This window comes from Amphiura filiformis, chromosome 12 (assembly GCF_039555335.1).
Source record: "Amphiura filiformis chromosome 12, Afil_fr2py, whole genome shotgun sequence".
NCBI lineage: Eukaryota > Metazoa > Echinodermata > Ophiuroidea > Amphilepidida > Amphiuridae > Amphiura > Amphiura filiformis.
The window spans coordinates 1,152,123-1,177,801 of record NC_092639.1 but is presented as its reverse complement, the minus strand read 5'-3'; the positions used below and the strand labels follow the sequence as shown (position 1 = coordinate 1,177,801).

Genomic DNA, 25,679 nt, shown 5'->3' with positions numbered 1-25,679 from the left:
AGTGTTACATAAGAAAACATGTCGTGTCATACTAATTAGTGCCACATCTCATTAACTAATTACATTTAGGTCTCAACATTTTGTGAATATAGAGTTTCAATCATAGATTTTGAAAGTTTATACAACTCATTTTGCCCAAAAATCGTCATACGACACTATACCAAAACAGCGACGAATTGTTTGTAAGTCTTTATTTACAACATAAAACAAACTAAAATAAGCAAACATATCAATATACCCCCATTTTTTAGAATTTTTAAGTTACATTTACACATCAATCCTCCATATCAATCCTCGACTACACCCTGTCATTTTTTCACTAGAATCAAAATAACTTAAAGGCACTGTCCGCCGGCCCAATTCATGTGGCAGTATACTAAAATCTGTTTGCTGCCATCTATTGACCTGTTTTACTTAACACTCTCATTACCAGTATGCATACTTAATTATAGTCACACAACTGGAGATGCAAGTGGGATGATAAATGAACTACCACTAAATGTTCCTGTCAGTGCTGCAGTGCAATAATTTTCATGTCAAAAAAAGGGGCCCAGAAATTTTCGAGGTCTGTAAAGGGGGGGGGGCCGAAAAATTTTCGCAATAATTTTTTTGGCATCAGCACCCCCCCTTACAAGTGTTTGTGAACGGTCCCTAAATGGAAGTATTGCCCTTTTCCTAAATATAATATTTGAAGGACACTTTTTGGTTCAGCGATGATTAAGGCTGAATGATTACATAAATATTATATTCATAAAGACACTGATCTGATACTCAAATCAGTCGACAAAAACATGATTTATAAAAAATATAATCACAACAATTTGCTGCCGATGATATTTCTAAATTTACTCTTCTCCCCATTAGTTTACGTTTCTGGATAATCTATTTTAAGAAACATAATTGATTTGCTCCAAACGCTTTATGAAACTAAAAGCATCACAAAAATGGTAAGGTTGCAAAAAACCACTCAATAGCGTCAAATACTGACATAAGATTAAGCACCTTCGACACCAACAGATGGGAATTTTCTGTGATAAGAATATACCACTGATAAGTTGACGATAAATGATGTGGATCCATGAATCTTCGTGTTTTACTTGCAACAAACGGAGTGTTTTTTTTCTATTATTAACAACCACTATAACTATCATCTATGTATTGTATTGTCTACCGTTGGAAAGCGAAACAATACAAAACCATGATAACATTTACAATAATACTGATGCTTTATCATCGAAGATATACAAATATATTGCTACTGAAATTCCTAAACAGAATTCACCATCATCATCGGAGTCTGCAGTAGTAGGAACAGAAGATGAAGATCAGAGTCGAAGGACACCGAGTGATATGACAGAGATGTCAGCACGATATTCAAACACGTCTTGTGATTTAAATTGGAAAATGGAACCTGCTTACGTGGACGATTTAGCGTCTGATTCCCGGTTTGATTGCCCACGTGATCGCCGACGACATCGAAATATACCTTATCAGGTAGAGTGCGATCCACATCTAAAAACATATGTTACTAAAGTTATCGGTAGACTTGAGCAATTATCAAATAGTTTGCGCGGTTTGGTTGAGAAATTACACCAATCTGTGTTTCAAAATGTAGCTACAAAATGGAAGGTTTTAAGGGATATGTTGAATCGATGTGGATACGAGCAGCGTCTTCCGGATGTTATAAATATTGGAGTCAAGAAGTCTGGAACAACGATGTTTCAAACTTTTTTTTACCAAACATCCCCAAATTGCTCGCGCTCTACAGGGCGAAGTTCACTTCTTTGACTGGAATTACAACAAAGGAATAGATTACTATAAATCACGCATGATGTTTGCATCATCAAACATGTTAACTTTCGAGAAGACACCGAGATATTTCAGAACAGATGATGCGCCTTATAACATAGTCAATGATTTACCAGACCATATTAAATTTATACTTTTAGTGAAAGACCCAGTCAAAAGGTCTATATCTGAATTTAAGCATAATTCACAGATAAAATTACGACACGGCGGTATCAAAAGACGACAAATAGCCCAAAGAACAGAACACAGCGAGGGAATACGCTTTGAAAATGAAGTACTACGACAAGACGGAGAGATCAATCCAAACAGCGAGATAATCGATACAAGTTTGTACGCCAAACATTTTAGCAATTGGCTTGAGTATTACCCACGTGATAAGTTTCTCATTATTGATTACGACAAATTGGTGCAAAATATATCATTTTGGCTTCAAAAAGTAGAGACATTTTTAGGCTTACATCCATTTTTTCAACCGGAAATGTTCAGATTGGGTAAGCATAATCGGCTTTGCTTCATACCGTCACGTAAGTTCAAATCAGAGAGTGTGTGTCCTGGTTCAGAAGGATTTATCCCGAATGCTAAACCAAGCAGAGAAACTTTGCTGAAACTTTGTCATTTCTTCCAACCGTATAATAAAATGTTTATGCGTCTTACGAATATGACATTCAACTGGCAATGTACCGACAGATGATAATCTCATAACGTTTCAAGTTATAACATGGGATAATCTACCTAGACATTCTTAATAGGGATGTGTTGTGATTGAAAAATGGTATAAATAGTTGTTTAACGGGTGAAAACTAAAAAGATCATTGTCTTTTTGTTAATTGACTTAATTGAATCATTTTTCAAAACCACACCTTTTACCCAAATTCACTTAGAATGCACAACAAAACACACTGTTTGTACAAGTTAACAAAACTCAAACCTTTGAAGAAAAGTATTCAAACTTCTCCTGTGAAGGTCATTTAATATATTATATCCTTGGCGTAAAAATCCTTGCACAGATGATAATTTCCAAAACTGCCCTGCTTTCACCATTCACACACTTTCTTCAGGAGTCATGCTTTTAGTCGCACTGTTCCACTTACATTGACATTTTTAAAATAAATCAAACGAAAGCTAACACATCCCCCTAAAAATACTTTTCCCCATTAGGTCAACAGATAACGCAATTCAATGTTATAGCAAGGCGAATGTGGTAAATCTGTTGAAAACTATCTATCTAAGCATATATTTTGACCAAAATGTAGGTTTTAAAAGTCAAAACCTCAAGTGTTCATTGATATACAGGGTGGGCCATTAAAAAGTTCACACTTTTTCGATGGCTTATTTCTCAGAAATGAAAACACATATTGAAATAAGTTGAACATATTTGTAAACCTCTATGTCTGGACTGTCATTGCTGAAAAGGGCATTAACATCCATGGTCTAATTACAAAATGGCGACCATTTAAAGCGGAGGAGTCAAAAACCACTTTGCACACACGTAAGACTATATATAGACAATGATCATGCATATTAAGTTTTTAGGCTTAAGCAAGTTTTAAAAAATTTGATGACTCTATATGCATTTACTTGAGTGTCATTGCCGGGGTCATCGGACTCATGCGTGTATGAGTTGTTTACTGTTTGAAAATCATTCACCTGTGAAATTGACACAAAAGGCTGATTGGACATGCTCATTTACATAACAAATACACTAGTTTTGGAGGGAACTTCAAATTTAAAATGCCTTGCGTGTGTTCTTGTCATTCATGTTAGAGATACCCGTGTAAGTACTTTGAGGTGGTTCTTGCTGTTCAAAATGCGGCAGTTTACAAAGGAGGAACGAATTTTCATCGAGGAGGAAATTTCAAGAACCGGAAAGGTGCGCTCTGTTCTGAATGCATGGCCGAACCAGTTTCCGAATACCAGACTTCCTAGTCGCCGACATATCTATAATATTAAACAAAAGTTTCACTTACATGGAACTGTTCTCAATCGGAATAAATCTAACAGTGGGAGACCACGAACAGGAAGATCAGCCAATCACATTGCCGATGTTAGAAGGGATTTGCAAGCTAACCCAAGATTGAGTACTCGACGGAACAATTGTCCCCATATTCCAAGGACAACGTTCAGACGAATCATCACTCATGATATCGAATGGCACCCTTACAAGATCCTTAAGCGTCATGGACTGCAACCAGGAGATCCAAATCGGCGACTTCAGTTTTGTAACTGGTTAGTTAACAGAGCACGTCGCTTTCTTGATACCACTGTTGCTGTTGACGAGGCAAACTTTCAAATGGACGGGTCTGTCTCTTCTCAAAACGTACGGATGTATGCACCGAAAGGCAATCCTCCGAGAGACTTTGCTTTTAACGTTCCACATGACAAACGCAAAGTTAGTGTTCTCGCAGCCGTCACAGGAAACAACCGGTTGATAGGACCGATATTCGTTGACCAGAACATAAATGGAAACGTTTACCTCGACATAATCAATGATCAACTAGAGCCTCAACTGGTCCAAATATTTGGACAGGAAGCGAACGGGGCCATCCGCAGGGCGTGGTTCTTTCAAGACGGAGCGCCAGCCCACCGTCTTATCGCTGTTAGAGACAGATTGCAGGAGTTGTTTCCGCATCTTGTTGTCGGCCTTGGACATCATGTGGAGTGGCCTCCGAGGAGTCCTGATCTGACACCTTTGGACTTCTGGCTTTGGGGTGATGTCAAGGCGTCTGTGTATGCCGAAGGTCGCCAAGGAATTTGCAGGAGCTGAGGAGACGTATTACAGATGCGTTCACAAGGATCCGACGCACCAGGGTTACTTCAAGAGCAGTTCACCATATGTACGATCGTGCGATGATTTGTATTCGCGAGCAAGGAGGCCACGTTGAAGGACGATAAGAACACTTTAAAGACAGAAGCATTTTCACTGTGGCATGCATAAATACGTGACTTTATGGAACCATGATAAGCAGTAATGAAGAACAGAACTATTTTTATCAGAGTCAAATATGATTTTACTTGTATTCTTACTTTTCTAGTGTAATATTTTTAATTTCATGACAATTTGAGACAAATTACTCGTTTCCATTGAAGCACTGCTACGGTTTACATGTGTCTATATGAAGAAATAATTGCCGAAGAGAAGGAGAGACATTCCTGACACCTATTTATAAATTTATCTTGTTATATCTCTATATAAGATTTATGTTATAGTGCAATAACCATCATGAAGACTCGGGTATAAAATTATGCACATTATCTAGAATGCGACTGCAAACAAACGTTAACTGCGCAGATTATTTAAAGCTACTGTTACATATTCTGTTCAACTGGAAGGCTACATATTCTGTTTGAAAAAGAAATATTTATTTAAATATGGTTAATTTACAAGAGAAATATTGACAGAACTTTCATGCGTACTGTTATTTTTCTACCTTTGTTCCTAATCCATTGTGGTGTGAACCAGCGACCACCATATATCGCGTGATCATCCGCTCCATTTGACTTGCGTGTGTGCAAAGTGGTTTTCGACCCCCTTGCTTCAAATGGCCGCCATTTTGTAATTAGACCATGGATGTTGATGCCCTTTTCAGCAATGACAGTCCAGACATAGAGGTTTACAAATATGTTCAACTTATTTCAATATGTGTTTGCACTTTTGAGAAATAAGCCATCAAAAAAGTGTGAACTTTTTAATGGCCCACCCTGTATTTTTCAAATTTTATGTCATTAAATGAAAGAACACACTTATATTACTTTCATACGAAACAAGTAAAACTGGAAAGTCCCAGTTCTATTAAAAGATCATTCTGTCACATTCACCTCATTATAGCCACAGGATTTTTTCACGTTACAATACAATAATAACATCATAACATTGTATCTAGGGATTCCCAATCTATTGCATGATTAATATCATGATAAGGTAGTTTCCCCTATTCCCATGATACATGATTATACAGGGTATATTGCATACAAGTAATGTAAAACTAATCTCTTATTGTTATTTGGGTCCAAGTTCCGAAAAAAATGATAGCCACTTAAAAAAGGAAACAAAAATGTTGTTAAGCCAAATATATTTGAAATAGAAATTACATTTTTTTAACAAACGGTGCCTTACATGAAAGACATATACACGTATAATTTAAAGATATACATTGTATATCGACAAAAAAGTTTAAGGGAAGGGGTATGAACGTTTGGACAGTATTTATTGTGGGACATTAGAGCACATCAGACATATCGAATTGCATTCTGAATACGAAGAATGTCCTTCTGATATCAAATAATTGTGATTTTTTGAAATTCGCAATGTAATAGACATTTTATGGCAAATCATTCAAAATTGATATTTTTGATATTTTAACAGTACTTGAAGTAAACTTTATAAATCTGATGATTTATACTTAAAGTGTATGTAGGTGGGATGAAAAGCCGACGATCAATTGAAAATTTTGACCTTTCGTATTGAAGATATGGATTTTTTCCCCAAAACACCAAAAAAATAGGTCTTTTTGGGAAAAAAAAATCCATATCTTCAATATAAAAGGTCAAAATTTTCAATTAATCGTCGGCTTTTCCTCCCAGCTACATACACTTTAAGAATATATAATTAGATTTATAAAATTTATTTCGAGGACTGTTATATATCAAAAATTTGAAAAATATCAAATTTTAATAATTTGTCATAAAATTTGTATTATATTGTGATTTTCAAAAAATGAAAATTATTTGATATCAGAAAGACATGCTTCGTATTCAGAATGCAATTCGATACGTCTGAGGTGCTCTCATGTCCCACAAAAATATTGTCGAAACGCCATAAACGCTCATTCCAGATCCCTTAAATTATCGTAAAATGGCATGTAAGTGTTTATGTTTGTTATGTTTACGTAACTAAATGAGTACACGAATGTCTAATTATGGCATAACTATAGACACACAGTTAATACATTGTAGAACATTGGACCATTTCATTTAAAGTCCACACTCCCCAACTGTAAGATTCAGGGTAAATCTCTCTCAGAGGGTGTGTGAAATTCAGTTGAAGCTGTCTAATGCGTTCATATTTTCCACAGGGGGGTGATTTTATATGAATTTTTTGATTAAGCTAACAAAATCTAAGTCTTTAATTGAAAACAAAGTATGATTGGTACATATAACAACAATTGCATATACAATAAAATCACACAATCACAGTTTTATTCTATCAGTACTTAACCAGCGGTTTTCTTGTTGGTGATCCTAGAGTTCTTGCAATGTTCTGGACGACTGATGTAATATATCCTTATTCACTTGTCCTGCGAAAATCAGCGAAGGCCATTGTACACTTGCGTTTATAAATATCCTTGCGTATGAAATCCTCACACGAAAATGATGCTGCTTTCTCCAATCGCTTATCTTCTTGCGCTGCTTTCTCCACAAATATATCTCTTTGCGCTGCTCTCTCCAAATATGGTGTTTCTTTCACCAATCACTCTTTCTCCAGGGAACAGGCTTCTTTAATAATGCTCCGCTGTATATGACAGATGTGTGGTTTTCACAATCACAGCAAACTCCACCAATTCGACAGAAGAACTTTTAATCCTTTGATGAGGAAGAGCACATTCACGTACTCATAAATCTCCTTCGTTGCTGTATTAAAAATAGCTCAGTTATTGGCTATGTAAACTGGTTAAAATGTACTTCTTTTTTGAAGCACGAAGACCATCACACACATGTGGAGTTTCACAATCTCCCATGACATTCTGTCATAATAAATAAAGGCTATTGCAGCCTGCCAGATCTGTATCCAGATGATAATAATTGTAACATTTTCCATAAAGTCCTTCACAATCCGCAGTAGACCCTATGTCTTACTTTGGTCCATTTTCGTAGCTTCAAAATAACCATACTTCCAGTGATCTTATTTCATATTGTTATAAGCAAATATAATGTTCCAGATAACGCTAGTTAATAAATACATTTAGAAAAAGTACCATAAAATTGCACTTTCTGTTAGTATTCCTTTCTGGACTTAAACTTTTTAACATGTTCTAGCAGCCCTATATACATGTAAAACCGTGACACTCGAAAGGCCATATCTCTGGAATGAAATGTCCGATTAAGATTATTTAAGGAAGGGGTATGAACGTTTGGACAGTATTTATTGTGGGACATTAGAGCACATCAGACATATCAATTGCATTCTGAATACGAAGAATGGCCTTCTGATATCAAATAATTTTGATTTTTGAAATTCGCAATGTAATACACACTTTATGGCAAATCATTAAAATTGATATTTTTGATATTTAACAGTACTCGAAGTAAACTTTATAAATCTGATGATTTCTACCTAAAGTGTATGTAGGTGGGATGAAAAGCCGACGATCAATTGAAAATTTTGACCTTTCGTATTGAAAATATGGATTTTTTTTTTTTTTTTTAAAAAAAATAGGTCTTTTGGGAAAAAAAATCCATATCTTCAATATGAAAGGCCAAAATTTTCAATTGATCGTCAGCTTTTCCTCCCAGCTACATACACTTTAAGACTATATCATTAAATTGATAAAATTTACTTCGAGGACTGTTATATCTCCAAAATGTGAAAAACATCAAATTTTAATAATTTGTCATAAAATTTGTATTATATCGTGAATTTCATAAAATGAAAATTATTTGATAACAGAAAGACATTCTTCGTATTCAGAATGCAATTCGATAGGTCTGATGTGCTCTCATGTCCCACAAAAATGCTGTCGAAACGCTCAAAACGCTCATTCCAGTTCCCTTAAACGCCAAAATGTTTCTTTCATCAATTCCCAGCAAATAGGTCTGAATCAATTTAAGAGTATTTTAATTTATATAGTGGACATGCCTACTATTATAAACTGTCACAATTCTTGCATTCCCCATTGAAAAACCTACATAACAGACTATCTCGAAATTCCGTAGTACAAGTAAAATGGAGTTCAGTGTCTTTATAAATTATTTTAAGCACATAGGCCTGTATAAATGTTTTGTTGTGCAAGTTTCAGATCCCGGGAGAAGATCTCAATTGATCATGTTGATGGCCAAGAAAAGCTGCATATAATATGGCAACTGTCACATGGATCATTTTAAGACACCATGTACCATTAGTCACGAGCAATAAACTGTACCAAGTATGGTTTTGGTGGATTGGCTATACCATTGTGACCTTTCAGTGAAAGAGATGGCGAATCGTCTGGTTTCTTGAAGGTGAACTGATGGAGCAGATGCGTGAAGAAGATATAAAGTTCCATCTTGGCAAGCTGTTCTCCGAGACATACGCGACGACCTGAGTGAACACAGAAAACATCACACGAAGATGTAATTAGCAATTTTAGATATGAGTATTATATCACCTATCAGACCTATTAGGCCTCGTATCCATAGGCTGTTCCCTTGTGGCGTGTGCCCTTGTTCCGTGTTCACTTGTTCCCATGTGACCTGCCACACAGACAACGAATCTTTGTTTTGCTTAGTGGCCGTATCCATAGGTTGTCTGTGTGGCAGGTCACATGGGAACAAGTGAACACGGAACAAGAGCACACGCCACAAGGGAACAGCCTATGGATACGAGGCCTTATAGAGGCATCGAGAAGAGCTAAGGAGTAGCATCGACTGCGCTCCCATATGACCGGCCACTCTCTTAAGTGTGTGTATGTTTGCATTGGACAAAGTGGTATGCAAAATGAAGGGACAAATCTTCTCGTTCTACTGGTGGCATCGGTATCAATGTAGCTTACATGCTTTTAAAGGTAGAAGCCAAAAGGTGGTACACGAACAATGTACCGATGCCACTTTGTCCAATTTGTATTTCTCATTTCTTCACAAAATGCAAAAATAAAAAAATCAACGGGTGTAGTACCCCCTTAAAAATGAAGGATAAGCCGTTCATATTGTCATTTGGTTTTTTTTTTTTTTTTTTGGTTTACGAAGCAGTATTGACTAAGTCGAAGTCCCATTCAAATACAATGTAGCTAATATACTGTCAGTATTAATTAAATACTTTTTTGTCTGAAATATACGGCTTTAGGCTGAACAGCTAGCAGGCTATGTTAGCACATCTATGGCAATGAGAAAGGTACCAATATCTGAATTTTGATGATTTTTGAGATCGTCTGGATGAGCAAATCACTGAATAGGCCTTTAAAACCTAAAAAACAAGGGATAAGATTACCGTATGAAACGAATGCGAAATCAAATAATGGCGCCAAATTAACAGATTACATCACGGATGCAAAGCCAACCAGTTTAGTAAAAAACTACAAAAGCACTAATTATGCATCAGCTGGACGCGTCCTTAAAGAACTTGAGGAAAATTACCCTCGATTAGAGAAAAGCGAGGGCAATAAATCTTCTTTCCCTGGTCTTATTTTCACATACCACTGTCAGCAGGAGGGCTCCCAGCTCCAACCAAACCATGAGAAATAACCCTTTCCCTTCTTCCCCTTTCCCTTCTTCCCTGGACCTCTGTGCAACTCAGTGGTATACACTCAGTAGGCCTATGTGGTAAAGTTCAACATTGTTATTCAATATGCAGAGGTCAATTTCTTATTTAGATAGTTATTCTTTCTTTTAATATTTTCTTTTTAAGATGGTTCTTTCTCTTAATAATATTTTCTAAACCTTTATTCTTTATGCAGTAGCAACAATTTTACCTTGGTTAATGTTGAATCTTGATGAATTCTTGAGCATGCAAGGAGTTAATAGACTGCCCATGGCATTTTTTGCCTGCCTGACCATAGACACTGATATTTTATCCTATTTTATTTTTACTTATTTTCACTTCATAAATTTTCCTCATGTGATTATATGAAAATAATTTAAGCTGTTGTTTTAGTGCAAAGAATCAATTTGAAATACCAACAGAAACATTATAACAATGATAACCAGAGTCTAGAACAAAGTAAAACTTGTAGTGAACATAGCTTGGTGCAAATCCCATTATGGAATAGTGGTTGAAAGTAACCCAAGCACTGAATTGCCGGAGGGCATATAGTATGGTGACCCAAGTCCAGTTGGTTATGATGACAGGTGGACCACTATGCCCATGGCAATTGCCATGGCAACTAGCTGTCACAGCTGAAAATGGCTGGAAAAAGCATGCATTGAAAACTTTTAAGGATATGTAGACCTAATGGATTAATATGAAATTAGTTACCTATTGCAAAGGGAATTACTTTCCCACTATCGTGGAAAGCCCCGTCTTTGTCCAAGAACCGTTCCGGTTTGAATTCATCAGGATTTGGCCACGAATCTGGGTCATGATGGACGGCCCATATATTGGGCACGACTATGCTTCCTTTGGGAATGGTGTATGGCCCAAGGGTGGTGTCTTTCCCACACGAATGTGGGACTCCCAGAGGTACAATGGTCGCGATTCGCTGAACTTCGAACAGCGTTGCGCAAGTAAATGGTAAATCTGCTTTATCCGCTAGCTTTGGTAGGCGATTTCTACCCACAACCGAATCGAGCTCTTGATGAACGCGATCTTGAATCTCTGGATAGGCCATCATATACAATACTGCCCAACGCAAGGTAGTAGAGGTCGTCTCTGTACCAGCCGCAAAAAGCGCTCTTGTAGTCGCTGGAAGATTCTTGTAATTGACATGAGTATCGGAATTCAACATCTGCTTTTGTTTTATCTCATCAAGATACACGTCGATGTAATCACGCGGATCATTTTGGACATGGTCTTTCTTGTGGTCATTTATAATGCGCTTCATAAATTCAAGTTGGCTTTCCAAATTCTTTTTTATAGTTTTCATACCGGATGTTCGTAGATACTTGGCCAACGGTAAGAAGTGTTGCAGTCCAGCAGTTTGTGCATTCTCATTTATAATACGCATGAAGTGTTTAAAGCTAATGTCAGAATACTCAAATCGCTTTCCGAATACCACTGCACAGATCACATTGGACGTAGCGTTGCTAAAATAATCGCAGGGATTAAAAGCTTTGCCATTCAAGCTGCTGATCTCTTTCGCTAAGAATTCCGCTTCTTCTACGATATTTCTCAAAACTTCTTTTACCCACCCAAGGCCACGTAAAGCTGTCACTGTAAATCGTCTCTGCTCTTTCCAAGCCTCTCCAGAAGCGCCTCCTACACCTATAGAATAAGAGAGAATTTCACAAGCATTACTTTTATTGTCATAAATAGTTTAATATTAAGGGGGCTCGATCATTTGTGCGTAATTATAGAGGGCCAGGGGATTCACTCTATCATTAACAAAATTATTTGAAGAAGTCAAAGAGCCCTAGGAATAAAAACTGTAGTGTAATTCACGCCAGATACAATTTCTTTATACGACAAAATTAATTTTTGTAATCGATCAAAAACAAACGTTTTATATCAATTTTAAATTTAGCCTGAATCCGTAAATATGGTACCTCTCGCCCTTTTTTAGGTCAAGGCTATTTTTACCATTATGCAGCGAACCATTGTTGAAGCTATTTCACATACATGTACAAAACATTCTAGAGAAAGAATGGGGACATATAGTGTTGAAATATCTTTTGTTGATTTCGAATGATAATGTCATGAAGTCGTAAATTTTAAGGTCAAATTCCTAAAACCAAAACAAAACATTGCGACGCAGATAATTCCCGACTTACGCAATTTCATCATCACATCAGTGTCTTTATTATTTGTTTGAAACCTTTCCCAAACGTTCGTGCTATTTATGCATAAAACGGCTAATCTATCTTTACAAAACGCGTCTTTTTTAGTAAACAAAAGGCTAAAGATGGCATTATGAGATTTATCTTTTATCATTACACTCATCCGCTCAACTGCCACGGTGGCCGAGCGGTAAAATTCATGATCGCATTCCGAAATGAGCCACTTGTCGGTAAATCACGTATCGTATCCTTAAATAAAGCATGAAAAGAGTGTACAGAAGTTTTAGCTAATGCAGCTAACGTTGGATACAAACCACTTTGTTTCAAATATAAACAGAGCGGCCGCGCGTTTTTAATTAGCAGCCATGGTGGTAGGGGATTGGGCACTAAGTTTTGAATAAGTTTCAGAAAATGGCCTGGGGTAAATGGACACACCAGTTCATTTATGGTTTTTGGGTACCTTGTAGCGATTTTGGTATATCGATGGGTGGGTTTACAGTGGAGACTAATGCAAAAGTGCCTTAAAAAGCACACAATTTAAGCAAATTTGGGTGTTTTTTGTGAAAAATTGGTATACTGATGGGTTGCAAAAAGTAGGTATAGAGTAAGTCAGCATCCAAAAGTATGTGCGTGGCATATCCCCTTGCAATATTTTTCGAGGACCCCCGCGGTTACAAATTAGTCAATTCCCATTTGGCACACGGAAAAGCAGCCGTATGCGACGCGCGCACAAAAAGAAAGGGGCGGGGGGGAGGGGGGGGGAGGCAGGGGGGCTTGGTAGTTTTTTTTGAAAAAAAATGTCACGCCATCTGAGCAAAAAAACAATTGCTCTACCTCAATAATAATTTGCTCCATCTCAGACACGAAAAAAAAAAAGGATTTGGTGTCAAGTTTTTAAATTGGAATTTTTCCGCGCTTCACGTGAATTTGCTCCATTGTCATCAGAATGTTTATGTTAGTTTCAAAGTGGTAAGCATTTTGTGTGCATCTGTCTGTAAGCAAAAACACTTGATTTTGGCTTTTGGTTTTGGTAAAAACGTTTTAATAACATTAAAATGTCGGGTTATATAAAGGTCATGATAACGTTTTAAAACGTTTTGTATGAAAACACACTACAACAATATTTGTTTTCAAATGTTTTCAAAAAATGTTATTGTAAACTATTTTTTGCAAACATTTTTGCCAAATATTGTGTCAATACTTAAATAACATTATGTTAAAATATTTGAACCCAGTAAACACAGAAATTCTTAAAATGTTTTTTTTTAAAACCTTTTAATAACATTTAAATGTCGGGTTATATAAAGGTCATGAAAACGTTTTTAAAACGTTATTGAAAATAATTTGGGCAAACATTTTTCCCAAAATATTTTTTCAACCCCAAAATAACATTTTGTTTAGAATGTTTTGTATCAAGTTTTCAAGAATGTTTTTGAAATGTTATTGAAACGTTTTTATACCCTTTATATATAACCCGACATTTAAACGTTTTCTGTAAAACATTTTGTTTGCTGATGAGCAGTAGATTATCAAAAAATGTTTTTTAAGGTTATGAAAACGTTTTATACTCTTAATATACCCTTTATATAACCCGACATTTAAACGTTTTTGACAACCTTTTGTAACATTTTGCGAATGATGTCGAAAACGTTTTGTGTTTGCTGGGTGCCATACGTGGGGATGGGTCTGGGTATGTTTTTTCATGGATGTTTTTTGACATGGATCTCCTTTGAAAATGTCAAGTTTACGCTGCATGATAAAAACTCACCATGTGAACCAGTAGCATGGGGGGTCAAGGGACAGTGCCCCTGACAAAAAAAAAGAAATAGATGAGTGCCCGCCAAACTATAAATGAAATGATTCTACCTGTTCAATTAGTCCTCCTGTTTTAGTGAACGCTCCCATTTACTCATCTAGAAGCGCGGATGTCCCGCTAGTATTTATAAATACGCACGTGACCACCTCGGCGCTGACATAACAACTTGTAGACAGTAAGTTTCTACACAGCGGGTGGTCTTCCTGTACATCTAAATGCAAACGCGGTAAACACACGAGACAATTGTGCAGCAAATTTGTCTATTTTGTTCAACTTTGTGATTAAATTGTAAACGTTTCCGTCGATAAATATTATTTTTATCCGTTGGCAAATAATCTCAAACTGTTGTTTTTGATAACATATTACAAAATACGAATTAATACTTAAATTTGATGATACTTATCTGAAGAGTTCCCATCCTATTCTGCCTAGTCGTTAATGGCATGAGGATTTGGTCACGCTTGCTGATCTTAGTACGTTGTGGCCATGGGTCACGTGCGTATGTATAAATACGTATTTAGTATAAATATAGTCGAAGCATACTGCAGTTTGCACCTACACATTAGCATTGAACCCCACTTAAACAATGTGTTGGAAATTGCGATACAGTATTTTCAACTATTAATGCCACGGATGAAGACCATGTTTCATAATTTGCATTGATAGTCCATGATATGCTGGTAATTTGTTTTATGTGTAAATTAATTTCCGGATGGGACATATGGGTATTTATTGGTAAATACCACCAAGGATATAGGAAATACAAATTTACTCTTAAAATGTGTGCTAAGTATATCTAATTCAGAATTGTATAACAAAAATCTCCATGCATATCAATCCAAGCAAGTTTCCTGACACTCCGACAATCAATAGGCCTATTCAGTTGACCTCAAAAATATCAAAGGTTGGGTCATAATATTCAGGTTCAATAGGTATGCCAATTATCTGCAGTGCGTATCAACTTGAAAGAGAAGAAAAAAATAAAAGAAGGAATCTTTTAATAACACTTCCTATAATAAATAATACATTTTATTTCCGTATTTATTTAGAGTTCAGAAGAAAGTTGCTATGACAACAAAGAACTAACATTAATTGAATACCTGAGTAGAAAAAGGTCCAACTCCATTTTTTTACAAAAATGAGTTAGACCCAGCATTTTATTGCCAGCAGATTGTGCTCCCGGATTGTGCTTCCTTGTGTGTGAAAGATGAGCCAAAATCCACACTCTAAATAGTCTTCCAAGTACGGTTAATCATGGTTTTCATGAAAGAAAGGCCCAACTCCATGGAGTTGGGCCCTTCTTCCACAAATATTGGGTTATTTTTGTTCATCCACGAAATCTGCTACAATAAACTTTCTTGCTAACATGTTACATGCTTCTACTTGTGCAATTAATAATGGATAATTACCAAATTTCTGTAGCTATTTATAACATATCTGCTTACGGAACTGGCACTTGCAGTATATTAGTGGAAAAAGCGCCCAACTCCAGCTCGTATTAAGACCTGTATCGTTGCCATGGAAACATCATATAAAATTTCGAATGTATGTAATATTGTATGATCATGTATTAAAGGTCCCCTGAAGATGAAAACATTCTGCCTATAACACTTGTCCAAAATATTAAGTTTTTTCTTAATATCTCAAAAACAGTTTTGATAGAGTTGGGCCCTTCTTCCACTCAGGTATTCAATTATCAATGTATTAGAAATTATCAGTTCCCCCAAATTAAAATATACTAGGCGGTTACCCGTATTTGGCGTTTCTCGTCTGGGTGTGATTACCTGGCTGATGGGGCCAAGTTTCATGCCTATCCGACAGTTTTTACTAAATTGACCTCAGATGATCCCTGGTGACACCTAAATGACATTTCCAAAATTTGAGTCAAAATGGTGACTGTTACCACCAAGAATCATGACCTCAGATGACCCCTGGATGACCTCGGATGACCTTGACCCACTATCCAATACAAACTTTTTCTGCCTGGGGTCAAGATGCACCCACACACCCACCAATATTGAGGAACGTGCACCCCTAGTCTCTGAGAAAAGAGGCGGACAGACAGACAAAAAAACAAACAAACACAGATTGCGGTGAATTATAGTATTAGTTTTGCACATTAATCTGATTTCTTAAATCTTGTTGAACTTCCAGATCTGCAAACTTGTTTCTTTTCGCCCTTGTGCCCTGTGGTCAATCCGGGGGGGCACTCTCATATATTGGTACGCGTCATGTGTCTGTCAATAGACCCTTTTTAAGGCAAATATCTGCCCCCATTGACCCCTTTATTCATCATCTTACACCCAATGACCATTCTGCAAATGCTAGCACGCTTCGAGCGCATTTTGTACAAATATAAATTTTTGTAGCCATTTTAGTTTCAAAATGGCTAATTTTGACATCGATTTGCACATTTTCCCCAGAAAGTTACTTTTTCATGGTTAATAACACCCAATTTGTAGCGTTACCACACAAAATAACCATTATTTTCTTGGAGCCGCCATTGAAACACCCCCTTTTTTCGACAAAAATCGCCACCCATAGACGGTGTTGAAAATGGCATGAAATGGGTTAAGAGTAAATAAGGAATCAAGCTGAGTGTCAACTTTACTGTAAACATGAATACCTCGTTGGTCATAATTATCAGAGTGAACATTATTCCGCATGTTATACCACCTTTTTAGGCCTACTCACCTTGACCAGCATCCAGCATTGTCTGATGACCATCAAGAATTTTTGGCCTATCACTTATATCGGGATTGTCGAGACCATCCTTCACACATCTGAAGTTGTTTAAGACAATAACCAAGGTCCCTGCTATGTTCAAACTACAAACCGATCCATAGTCTTTTGCCAATGAATTGAATAGTTGAGGCAGTGGTAGCCCGGTACGATACATCGATATGCCCAAATTGGGTAGATATCCAAGAAGTGGCCAACCCCATGGTCCCGGTGGAAGATTTTGTTGAGGTTTACGTAGCCACCATGCTAGAACCAGGAATGCAACCACAAAGATTAGGATAGCTGGAATATTTATGTTGGCGATGAATGTCATGATTGACGACGAATAGTGTTGCAAACTCACCAGAACACAACTTGTATATGGCTACCAGTAAGAGAAGAGTCACCGGTTAAAGTGGCTGATGGTTAAACATATATAGTAAATGAATCATCGCACCTGTAACTGGCAGTTTTTATTCTCTGTACGAAGTAGGTAACAGGTCTTTAACTTGTGTTTGCTCACCTACTTTCATTGCTCAATGTTGCGTTTGACTAAGTTAAATATCACGTCACCACTGTTATCTTATAGCTTCTTATAAGGTCTTGTACAAGTAGGTGACAAGTCTTGAACTCGTCAATACACTATGGACCATAATAGCCTCACCCCAATGGCATAGTTCAATAAACCTCAATTAAACAATCATGGTGCAAAATGTGACCTCAAGTTGCAGAGTATGAGATTTTGTACCCATATTTTCTAAGGTCATTCAATGAATGTGTAATGTATTGGGGTTAAAGAACTTTGCCCTGATAAATGAACATGTTGTGGATCCTAGTAATTCCAATCACCTTTGAATTAAAACGCTTATGCTTGTACTTATAACCTTTTTTTAGTCATTACCCAGCAAACACAAAACGTTTTGGACATCATTCGCAAAAGGTTACCAGAAAACGTTTAAATGTCGGGTTATATTAAGGGCAAATAAAGGGTATAGGGTATAAAATGTGTTCATAACATTCAAAAACATAAAATTGTTAATAACATACTGCAAATATTCTAACAAAATGTTATTTAAGTGTTGACAAAATATTTGGCAAAAATGTTTGCAAACTATAATTTACAATAACATTTCGAAAATATTATTGTAGTGTTTTTTCATACAAAACGTTTTAAAACGTTTTCTTAACCTTTATATAACCAGACATTTAATGTTATTAAAACGTTTTAATCTAAACCAAAACCCAAAATATAACCTGTTTAAAACGTTTTAAAAACGTTTTTGTGTTTGCTGGGTAGGCCTATTTATATTCATTATTATACAATATTATATGTATTATAGAATCTATTATACCTTGTCTCATGACTAAAGGCTATAAGGGCAAAATTGTTATTGATTTTGGGGAGTGCTTTTTCCATGTCATGGACCATGCATTTGTAAACCATAAAACAAACAAACAAACAAACAAATAACAAACAAACAAATATGAGTCAATGAATAAATCCATTTTAAAAAGCCTGGATTGCCAAACAAGGTCGTAAGATGATATTTTGCCTCATCAAAATGCAGTTTCAGATGCAACTAAATTACATTAATTTTATACGGCCTAATTATTATGGTCACCCTCGTGTTACCTACATCCACTTTGTACATAATTATGTAGGTAACGATCGTACTGTTTTACTGTTAAATTTGAACTACATTCCCGGGCTACATTCAGCTGCCTTGTTTCCTTACGTACGATCAACTCCGTCGACGTCACGCATGAATAGACGAGTATAAGTGAAAGGTCACATTGTTTACGCTTAACGTATTCAGGTGACGAAGAAGTCGGTGAGGATTCATGAACTTGGCAGAACTAGTCACCTTTATCATATCAGTACCTACATTCTACACATTCATTATAGTACGACTAGTAAGGTTTTTCATATCATTTAGGAACGTTCATAAATACCTTGGTGGGGGCTGGAAAATTTGTAGGGGGGTCAAAAAGTTTTGACCTTCCAAAAGGGGGGTCAAGAAAGTTTTGACATGGAAAAATGTCCAATGTGCTCTCTTTGTGCATATAGGCCTTTACTAGCAAGTCATACCAGGGGACAAGTTATGATGGCTTAAATGAATTGGCGTTACCCACGAATTCAAAGATAAAGCACCATATATGTCATTGAATGCCCTTCAATCAAAATGAAATTATTACCGTTAGAAAGACGTTTGCATGATCTCTCATCATATGTAAAACGATTGAATTCCACCAAAGTTTGTGGACTGTAGAGGCCATTAAGTCAATTTGGCTAATAATTTTGTTACCAGCGTATGAAAAATAAAATGATCGTTCTGAAAAATGTTAAGTGATTATGCCATAAATGACTATATCATGAAACGAAGTTTCGTTCTATAATTCTGAGGTCCAAGTGATTATTTTATGCAAATATGTTTTACCCATAAAATTCCATAAAATCAAATTTGACGTTACCCACGTATCAACTGTTACCCACGAGTCCAGCAAATATAATTGCCATAACTTAAATTAACATTTAATGACTTCATCGTCATCGCTTTAAAAAAGAATCTACGACGGTTTAAACTTTTGTTACCCACGAATCCCGAATAGATGCTAACCTTGAAAAACAAGGAGATTGTTTATTTTAAGTTTAAATCGGCACATATTCAAGCCATGGGTATGCTATAATTTTTACAGTACTTACAGTTTATGCGACTAAGAAACGCAAACCCCAAACTGTACTATAGTATTTATAGCTTTACCCACGAATTCGGCGTTACCCACGAATCCAAGGATTTACTCGTAAATTATATGTTTCTTATGCATCTTAACATTTTGAAAACATGCGAAATAGGTTCCAAAACAGTCCTGTTTAATAGCGTCCTCTTGAAGGTATACTGAAGCTGTATCATGAAGTTTTGATTGATTATCCTAAATTACCATTTTTTGGGTAAATGCAATTGGTTAGAGAAACGGGAATCATTGAAACACAATGGAGGAATAACCGCATGATGGTTTCCAACCTTCTGTAATATTTTCTGTTTTGCCGCTTACCAATACATACCTTCAAATATGTGTTACCCACGAACATTTTGGTTACCCACGAATCCCTACTTAAATTATAGTTAACAATGTATTGATAGTGTTTTAGTTCATAGGAACTGTCAAACACGAGTTAATAGAATATTGCTGCATGAAAATATGGAATGATTTTACTAAAATAATAATATAAAACTGTTTGCTCTGTCTATTTGAATTTGGCAACTTCATTATTCTCACAATTTTTATACACAAAATGCCATAATGATCCATTCTAAATATTCCATGTAGTTTGTATTTTAGTGCCATTGCAGCCTAAATTATTGACATACGGAAAAGTATTTTTTATTTTTATTAAAAAAAAATAATAGGAATTGCTATTTTGCAGAATTGCTGTTACCCACGAATCCATCCGAGATCCTCATCCTGCGACGAGATACAAAATCTAACTTTATATTTATATGAAACATTTATTCTAATCTTTCGAAATAATACAGTAATGTTAAATAATAGCCACTTTGGAAAGAGTTCGAAGAATTGACACAATCTTAACAGTACACCTGGTTCTTTCTTAAAATTTGTAATAACCAAAATATTGCTTTGTAGATATATGTAATAAAATTATATTTTACGTTCAAAGTCTTCACCGATTTCTAGTGTATATGAGTCACACATAAAATATTGAAAGAAATTAAAGAAAGGGAAATTTTATGGCGTACAACAGGTGAAAAAGGCTTGAATTCGTGGGTAACATGCATATGCGCATTTAACACTTTATTTGGTATAGCAAGAAAAGTTATTTTTCAATCCGATGGCACTTCCACCTGATGATTCACTAGATATGATCGTCTCATTTGATAAGTCTAGAATTGAAAAGGAAAACATTTTCAAAATGGCCCCAGAGAGAATTTTGTCCCGTTTTGGCTGGAATTGACCATATATGTATGTAAAGCAACTGCAATTGTTTTTCGTCTGTGCCCAAAAATTTTATTTGCCACCCCCCCTCAAGAAAGCTGGCTACGCCCCTGATACATCCGTGCAATGACTTTTGAGACCTTATTTGAAAGCAACATTAGGCGGAGGCGCCGTGTTTAATGTTAGCTTTGGCCTACCCGGCTATCCCGGGTAGGATTTAATGGCCTCTAATGTATCTGACCCTGTTCTGTCAGTATCCATGACATGAAACCCGTGGCACACAGATTAAGTTTCACCATATGGTTTCACTCATCAAATTGCAGTGTGCACAACCATGCATGCCATGCATGGTGCTGTGCAATATGATATCTGTGATCAAACCACACAAGCAAGGTCTACACCACATTTCGCCATAAAACATTCTAGAAACGCTTGCTGTTAGAATAAGAAAAATTTTAATGCTAATTTATTGCACATTCTAGGGAAGCGTGGTTACCTTTTTAAAATAACCGAGTGAGAGGGTTTTCAAGAAAATATTTTTCCTGTCAAAACTGAAGCATCCTCTGTATAAAAGAAAATATGAATATTAACTGCACATCATATATAACGATTCGTGATACCCAATTGTGGCACATTTGATGTCGTTTAAGAAGCAGAGAATTTTATTTCAATTTTATATACGCCAAAATATTTTTTAATTGAGCAAGAATAAGGATAGAAAAAACGTTGAAAATCCTATGTGAATATTACATTAGACCCGGCAAAAGATTACTGTTTCGTTTTTATGGTAATCTAATCTTTTATTTCCTGAAAAAACATTTGGGGTCTAAAATGGACTTTTTATGTAATTGATAAAAACATCGAACGTGTATACAAGAAAATGGTAGGGTTTCCTCATGGAAATGTACTGAGACACAAGCACGTGTCAAAATCGATATAATGTATTGTCCATACAGACGCCCAGTTATGTTTATTATTGGAATTTTTTTGTATAAAACACACAGTTAACAATAATTGAGCGCTAATAATACACATAAATGTTTTTAGGCAAATAAAATTCCAAAATATGGTACGTTTTCTGCCTTTGCTTGTCACGTGGTAGGCCTATGTTGAAGTTGCGATTATATGTTCAAATAAGTTACAAATGAATTACAAGAAGACAAGTGGCCGAGTGGTCTAAGGCGCTGGGTTCATAGTGTATCCAAAGCAGTCCGCCGCCGTGAGTTCGAACCCCGCCTCCGCCAAACTTTAATGAAGTAAAATTAAAATTAAAATTTTACTTTAAAAAAATTTCATATTGGGGAAATGTGACTGGCAGAATTTATGTATGGCGTGGAGTGGTGTGAGCAAGGTCCAAGGATTTGCGCACTGTGCAATGTGATACGGTGATCAAACCACGCATGGAAGGGCCAAGGTCTTGCGCATGCACAACAGATGACCGCTATGATGGAATATTCCTACAACGTGGTACAGGGTTACAACTTATTCATATTCCTATACGATTATGACTTTATCCGGGAAGAATACACATCTTATCACACATGCAGCTAATCATTTATTCAAACCTGTGTAACTAGTGAAATCGCCTTAACATAGATTATAACTTTAAATAAGAAATTAGAGAACAAATACAAGTGGCAATAAATGGTGCTTATGAAGTCACGTTATTTAATTTAAATGGTAAGCAATAATTTTGAAATTTGTAACCCGTGCTAGATATTTGTTTTATACATTAAATTATCTTTATTTATAATGTCCTGTAGGCGTATGTTTGAATAATTTCTCATTTAAAAACGGAGCTCCAAAAAATTGCAGAACTTTAAGTTGCAATGAAGGAGTTTTTATGGAAATATTTCGGGCCACAAGTATGACGGCCTTTTTCTCCGGGCTGATTTTTCATTGAAATTTGCTAGGCAAAATCGTTAGCTATTTCCTTATTTTATCGATTTTGATCCGAGTACTTCACAAATTATTGTACTAACGTGTAGCTGGTTTTGGATTTTAATCTGATCTCACCATGCTCACTTTATCATGATAAATTAATAAGCCCGGGTTAATAAGAAATGAAAATCTCTGTCAAGGCGATTTCACTTTTCGTCATGTTTAGGCCTAAGTTTCCAAAAACAACCTGCTCTGCATTTTAAACTTCCCGGTTCTATACGCAGACTCTTGTAGAAAGTTAAGTGCAATATTTCAAAAAAACCCTGGTACAAGTTCGAACCTCTACGAATTTGGAATGTATAGGCCTAGATGTTATTTCACAACATTAGTGTTTGTAGTGGATATTTTCGGGGTTCTAATAAAATTTGCATTAAAACGCACGGTAATTCAAATTTTCGATGGCGTCATCATATCCACTTTCTGTTAACAGTTCCTTCTGTACATTAATTTTCACTACAGCTACAAAGACACAAATTTAAAGTCGCATCCCTTTCTCGCTCCCCTTTGTATATTAAGTCCACATCCTTTATATTATGGTATTAACATACAGGGAATAGGCTTAGGCCTACATTAAATTAACTGAACTGACACGTTAAATTTTAACATAGAAATTATAGTTCATAGTTAGATGCTCTGGCTAGCACGATCCCGCTCCCTTTCTCGTATTGTTGTAATAATAACGTGTTCAATTCATTGGTACATCGGCTAAGTCCGCATCCGTTTCTCCCTCCACTTTATAGACCAATTGGCATGTGACGTCATTGCCCGGCATTATGCGCGCGCATTATGGCAATTTCCATTGTTCTTTGCCCTGCAGTGTGCGTACGCATCGTAGTTTGCTAAGGGCACGTGCATTTTAAATCGCCCGCCACATTTTATAAGAAAGCCATTGGAACAGTGTAGCGGCTTTTCAAGCATATCGATAGACGAGTCCCTCGCCGTTGTTGATAAACAGTGATGTCAAGTGGTCTATACCATGAATACGACACTTAGCAGCGGATAAGTTGTATATATGCCTGCAACAAACAAAAGGGTGCGGTCTCGGGTTTTAATGCGGAATTTCTAGGTCGGTCATGATGTTCATAGATACTATAGCTCGCACCCCTTTCTGTTAGCTGCAGTTTTTCAGTACAGTACAAATTATGGGTGACTTTTCTTTACAGCTACAAAGACACACATTTAAGTCTCATCCCTTTCTCGCTCCCCTTTGTATATTAAGTTCATATCCTTTCTATTATGATATTAAATACAGGAAAATGAAAGGCACATGGGCCTACATCAAATTAAACTGACACGGTTGAATTTTGCATGGTTGAATTTTAACATGGAAAATCTAGTTCATATAGTTAAGCTGTGATAGGGCCAGCACGAACCCGCCTTTCTTAAATGGTTCTGGTGACATCTTGTTCAATTCATCAAGGAGTCCCTTTTCTGTACAACTATATACAACTATCGGGTAAGTCCGCATCCCTTTCTCGCCCCCTTTCTATTACCATGGAGGGACATGAATTAATACGACACTTAGCACCGGAAAAGTTACCATGTTTGTATAGGCCTGGAGCAAATGAAAGGGTGGAGGAAATGAAAGGGTGTGGTCTCGGATTTTACCGCCGAATTCTAGTTCGGTCATGATACGATAGCTCGCACCCTTTTCTCGCACCACTTTCTGTTAACTGCAGTTTCTTCTGTACATCAATTTTCACTACAGCTACAAAGACGCAAATTTAAAGTCGCATCCCTTTCTCGCTTCCATCCATTTGTATATATTTATTAAGACAAATTCGTTAACATAGAAATTCTTGTTCATAGTTAGATGCTCTAGCTATGATAGGGCTGGCACGATCCCGCTCCCCTTTCTCGTATTGTTGTAATAATAACTTGTTCAATTCATTGGTACCCATTCTATACAGCTACAACTATCGGCTAAGTCCGCATCCCTTTCTCGCTCCCCTTTCTATTACCATGAATACGACACTTAGCAGTGGATAAGATGCGTATAGGCCTGCAACAATAAAAGGGTGCAGTCTCGGATTTTTATGCCGAAATTTTAGATCGGTCATGATGTTCATAGACGTGATAGATACGATACTGTTATAGCTCGCACCCCTTTCTCGCACCACTTTCTGTTACTAAGCTGTAGTTTATTCAGTACAAATTATGGATGACTTTTCACTACAGCTACAAAGACACAAATTTAAAGTCGCATCCCTTTCTCGCCCCCCCCCCTTGTATATTATGTCCATATCCTTTCTAACATACATGGAAATGAAAGGCTTTATAGGCCTACATCAAATTAAACTGACACGGTTAAATTTTAACATGGAAAATCTAGTTCAAAGTTAAGCTATGATAGGGCTAGCGCGCCCAACCTGCTCCCCTTTCTTAAATGGTTCTGGTGACATCTTGTTCAAAAGGAGCCCCTTTTCTGTACAGCTACAACTATCGGGTAAGTCCGCATCCCTTTCTCGCCCCTTTCTATTACCATGAAGGGACGTGAATTAATACGACACCTAGCACCGGAAAAGTTGCCATGTTGCATAGGGCTGGAGCAAATAAAAAGGGTGGAGGAAATGAAAGGGTGTGGTCTCGGATTTTACCGCCAAATTTTAGTTCGGTCATGATACGATAGCTCGCACCCTTTTCTCGCACCACTTCTGTTAACTGCAGTTTCTTCTGTACGTACATCAATTTTCACTACAGCTACAAAGACACAAATTTAAAGTCGCATCCCTTTCTCGCTTCCATCCATTTGTATATATTTATTTAGACAAATCCTTTAACATAGAAATTCTTGTTCATAGTTAGATGCTCTAGCTAT

At 36.5% G+C, this 25,679-nt stretch overlaps 1 protein-coding gene across 1 annotated transcript; it reads right to left on the bottom strand.

The window, feature by feature from the left end:
* Positions 1-8,539: 8,539 nt before the first annotated feature.
* Positions 8,540-17,417, bottom strand: LOC140165625 (cytochrome P450 2J4-like). Its single transcript, XM_072188911.1, has 3 exons — positions 16,940-17,417; positions 10,973-11,917; positions 8,540-9,103 (listed from the first exon to the last, which is right to left on the bottom strand). The coding sequence occupies exons 1-3, from the start codon at positions 17,298-17,300 to the stop codon at positions 8,922-8,924; spliced, it is 1,488 nt and encodes a 495-aa protein (XP_072045012.1). The 5' UTR covers positions 17,301-17,417; the 3' UTR covers positions 8,540-8,921.
* Positions 17,418-25,679: the final 8,262 nt, after the last annotated feature.